This window comes from Ictalurus furcatus, chromosome 4 (assembly GCF_023375685.1).
Source record: "Ictalurus furcatus strain D&B chromosome 4, Billie_1.0, whole genome shotgun sequence".
NCBI classification, from domain to species: Eukaryota; Metazoa; Chordata; class Actinopteri; order Siluriformes; family Ictaluridae; genus Ictalurus; species Ictalurus furcatus.
In genome coordinates, this window is record NC_071258.1 from 732501 (window position 1) to 737500 (window position 5000).

Below are 5000 nucleotides of genomic sequence, written 5' to 3' on the forward strand. Positions count from 1 at the left end.
CTGTCCCTCCGTCTCCTGCACCCACCCTGTTCAACAGGAGTGCTGTCGCACGTGTGATGGTATGAACTTCAGACTGAAAATCTGTCAAATCTCAGCGTTTACTTTATGTCCTCACGCGTACTTTAAACCTTATCGTTTGTCTTAAAGGTGCAGTTTGTAACGTTTGTACTTGTTCCTAGTCCTAATGACGCATTTAGAAAAAAATGGCACACAGTATTGCCCTGCAGTGGATCCCACTCATTTCTTCATTTTAGGATTGTGTTGATATTTTTCCGGCCCAGAAATGAGCTCTGGCCCAGTTGTAGTTATACAGTAGTTACAGGTGTTGTTCGTTACGGTTATAGTTATTAATGTAGTTACAGTTACTCTTATAGTTATATTTACTCAGAGCAGTTGTTACTGTTATTTATAATTACTGTTCCAGTTACTGTTACTGTTATAGCTACAGTTATAAATATACTTACAGGTACTGTTATACTGTTTTATAGTAAAGTATACTGTTAGTGTTACGCCTAGTTATATTTACAGTTATAGTTGCAATTCTAGTTATAGTTACTGATATAGTTATTGTTACACTTACTGTTATATATTACAGTTATAGTTACTATAATACTTATAGGTATAATTACAGTTACAGTTGTATTTATATGTAGTAATAGTTGTGGTTATTTAAGCAATATTGCTCAAGTAAGAGTGCAGTTATACTGAATATCGACACGGCTGTGATTCGGCTGTAGGCGTGAGGTCGCAGTCTGACTAGTGGACCGGAATTAACTGTTGTATAAAGTTAATTATAGTTAAAGTTACAGTCTTAGTTATAGAGATGTGTGTGTGTGTGTGTGTGTGTGTGTGTGCGCAGGATGTTTGATTAATGGTGTGGAACGTGCTAACGGCGAGCAGTTTGCGGACGTGTCGGACCCGTGTGTGATGTGTACGTGTCGTGAAGGCAGTGTGGCCTGCGTGCATAGAACATGCCCGAGGGCCACATGTCCATTTCCTGTACAGGGAGAGTGCTGTTCGAGCTGCGACGGTACGTTTCAAACATCTGGCAAATGAAATAATGTGTGAATTAATGGGTGTTTTATTCACTACCCGGCTGTTGTTGAACTGAACATAAAGAGCAGACGGTGTGTGAAAGAAAGATCTGCTGATCTGATCCGATGGAAATCTAATACTATATGTAATTCTTTATAGCGTTATAGGTTTATGACTTCGGCTACAAATTACAGCAGTAAGATCTCGTGTAAAAAAAGAGGGGTGTTCACAGCGCTGCATGACACCCGTAATTAGCTGTTCGTGACAACTGACATAAACGTTTGTAAAGTCTTTAGTCAAAATATTTCATGTGTGAAAGACTTCTGTTGAGTTTATTTTTACACCAAGCTGAAATGAATGGGAATAAGCATTTATGGAGGTTCGTTATAAATGCTTTTTTTTGCCTGATGAATAATGCCTCGCGTTCAGTGTTGGAATAAATCCGAGGAAGAACTGTCATGAGTCCATAATTGAGATTAAAACCATTTGATTATAAAATGAAATCATAATAAAACTTTACGCTGCTTACAAATGTTCAGATGGAGCAGAAAAGTGACTTACGGCTCCCTGAGCTGTCTTTTCTTTTTTCTTTTTTTTTGTAAAAAAAAAACCTTAAAAATTATATATTTTTTTACAACTTTTATTTATTTATTTGTTGCTTTTCTGAACGTGTATACACGAGTTAAATATTCTTATTTAAAGAAGACCTCTGTAATGTGTGCCTCTCCTCCAGGTTGTCATTATGCTGGTGTAGATTATTCAAGTGGACAGGAGTTCTTGGACCCCGCAGATCGCTGTAAACATTGCACGTGTTTAAATGGTCATGTGACCTGCAGACAGAAACCCTGCTACAACCCGGGCTGCTCTCACCCGGCGCCCTCTTCTGGACACTGCTGTCCCGTGTGTGACGGTGAGACACTCGGCTCACGGGTTTAACGGTGCGTCCAGGCCGTGTTGGAAAGATTTAGGAGTTGAACACCACAACAAAGTCGTAATTACGAGTGGGGAATCTCAGGATTTTCTTTGAGCCCCGGGTTTCCGAGTTGTGGGCGTGTTAGTAAGAAAACGTGATGTAATCAACGTGTGCAGCATCTGTAGTTGACGGTAAATGTGTTGAAAGCAAATTTCCTGCATAAAATACATACAAAATACGATGGCGTTGTTCAATTACGACATAATATGTAACGGTAACGTTTACAGCGGCAAAAGCACACATTCTTTCTTCTCCATTTTTTAGAAGTAGAGATAAAAAACCTTGCGGTATTTTTTTGTATTTAATTAAGAGAAGGTACACCGCCATCTTGCTCCAAGCAAACTGACATGAACGCACCAAGGTTGTAATTACGACTTCCCAGGAGGACCTGAACGCACAGTAAGATGATTTTGGAGAGCTGATGTTCTCCAGACCCAGTGAGGGCTCTAATTTCTTCCTTAAGTCTGTGTACTCAGATACGCTTTGTTTTTTCTTTTGTTTTTTGTTTTTGTTTTTGAAGAACTGCACAAAACCAGAATTGTGCTGTTTATTGAGCTGGAGGTGTCATGACTCCCGCCTCGTCTCTGTGTTCATTGGTCGCTATATCTAACCAATCGCAGTATTTATTTTTTAGCTACTCATACAGTAAACATACAGGACTTCAGGCTGTTAATTGCATTTTCGAAATGTTTCCTTTAAATAAGATGAGGCAATTTTATGTAAATGTCTGTATCTACAGCGCCACCTAGTGTCACTATTGTCTTCACTGTTCATTATACAGTATCCACTATGGAGAGAATATATATTGTCTGAGGTGTTTATTGGATGTCATCTCATTTCCAAACGTTCATTTTCCCCCAAAAAAATTAATGTTACAGAAAAACATTTGTTAAGGAGAACAGCACATTCAGTATCACAGCACTTTTAAGATATTTCAGAGCTTTTTTATTAATAATAATTATTGTTATCATTTAAAGTGCACCTATTATGGTTTTACAAATACTACCTTTCATGTAGTGTGTTATATACGTAGCTGTTTGTGAATGTAAAAAAGTCTGCAAAGTTTGAAAAATTAAAGCGCACGACAAACGGAGTTATTGACTCCTAAAAGACGGAAGCGATTCTGAACAGCTGAAACGACTCGTTAGTGATTCCAGACTTTACTTCCTGTACTGACCTACGTAGGTTCGTAACAAAAAGCCCCGCCTCTGGTCTTCATCGGCTGCTCGCTGACAGACGGAGCAGAAACTCGTTACGGTAGTGGGCAGTTACACGCTGACAACGGTAGACCAATCACAACAGACTGGGACGTCTGACCAGTCAGAGCAGAGTATGCTCTCTGAAAGGAGGAGTTTAGAATGAATCCTTTAGATCGGATCATTTAACGAGTCGTTTGTGACACTTGTGGGGGGGGAGGTAATGCTGCAGTTTAAATTATGAGCACGTTAAAGTGTTTTTTGACCTCGGATGCACGTAAATCTACTGCATGAGAGCTTTAAAATAAAATTAGACACATTTCAAACCCATAACAGGTGCGCTTTAATACAATATTTATGAATTATTTTATTATTAATAATCATTCATTCATACTTTTAATTGATTTATTATCTGACCTTAAATTAAACCTTTGACAAAAAACAAAGCTATTACAAAATAAGGCATGTTTAAACAAGATAAAAGATGCAGGAACTGAGAATAGTACTGATTTAATCAGGATTTAAACTATATAGAGCTATAAAGCATTCCAGATGTAGAAATTTACAAGTGAGTAAATTTAAACTGATTATATTACGAGTATTAACACACATGATGTTCTTCTTCCTCTTAGCTTGTTCCTATGATGGTGAGATTCTGTTAAACGGACAGTCAATACCGGACAGAACAGAGCCGTGTTCAGAGTGCACATGCAGGGTCAGTGTGTGTGTGTATGTGTATGTATGAGTGTGTATGAGTGTGTATGAGTGTGTATGTGTGTGTATGTGTGTGTATGTGTGTGTATGAGTGTGTATGAGTGTGTATGAGTGTGTATGAGTGTGTATGAGTGTGTGTGTGTGTGTGTGTGTGTGTGTGTGTACGTTAAGAACAGTTTATAGTGTTGTGTGTTTAACAGAGCGGCTCAGTGCAGTGTGTGAGGAGATTGTGTTCTGCTGCTCCTTGTCCTAATCCTGTCACTGGACCCTGTGGCTGTCCTGTTTGTGAAGGTGTGTAACACACACACACACACACACACACACATATTCGTATTCAGTAAAAGATGCATGTACATATAGTTCTGAGATTAAAAGACATTTTAATGTTTTTATACACTGCAATATTTGAGTCGAAAAGTCGATTCTTTTACTGATTCGTTTAAAGATTCGATTATGATTATCCTGTCCTCACATTTATCTAAAAAAAAAAAATCAAAATTTATTTTTATTTTATTTATTCATGATTTCTGAAATTTATAATGAGTGCAAACATGTTAGAGATGTGAGCCGTGTGTGTGTGTGTGTGTGTGTGTGTGTGCGTAGGTTGTTCCTTCGAAAGACGAGTTTATAAAGATGGAGACGTTTTTTCAGCACCTAATGCAGTGTGTACAGAGTGTACATGTTCTGTAAGTGCACACTCACACATTCTCACACACATACATACACACACACGCACACACACACACACACACACACACACACGCACGCACACACACATACACACACACACATACATACACACACACACACACACACACATACACACACACATACACACACACACGCATACACACACACACACATACGCACACACACACACGCACACACACACGCACACACACGCACTCACACACACACATACACACACGCACACACACACACACACACACATACACACACACATACACACACACATACAGTGGAATTCTTCCGTGCGTGAATCCTTCACCAGCCGTGTGTGTGTCGGCGGCACCGCCCTGCTGCCAAGTGCTCTCCGGCTGTCCAAAACATTGGTGGTGCTG

At 39.2% G+C, this 5000-nt stretch overlaps 1 protein-coding gene across 2 annotated transcripts in view; it reads left to right on the top strand.

The window, feature by feature from the left end:
• Positions 1–5000, top strand: part of kcp (kielin cysteine rich BMP regulator) — a 34198-nt gene that overhangs the window by 17277 nt on the left and 11921 nt on the right. For both annotated transcript variants that reach the window (XM_053622437.1, XM_053622436.1), the window contains exons 18-23: positions 1–59; positions 860–1030; positions 1769–1945; positions 3837–3919; positions 4119–4209; positions 4522–4604. The exon at positions 1–59 is cut by the window's left edge and continues 124 nt beyond it. In XM_053622437.1, coding sequence (XP_053478412.1) covers positions 1–59; positions 860–1030; positions 1769–1945; positions 3837–3919; positions 4119–4209; positions 4522–4604 — 664 coding nt within the window. The remainder of the gene's footprint in view (positions 60–859; positions 1031–1768; positions 1946–3836; positions 3920–4118; positions 4210–4521; positions 4605–5000) is intronic.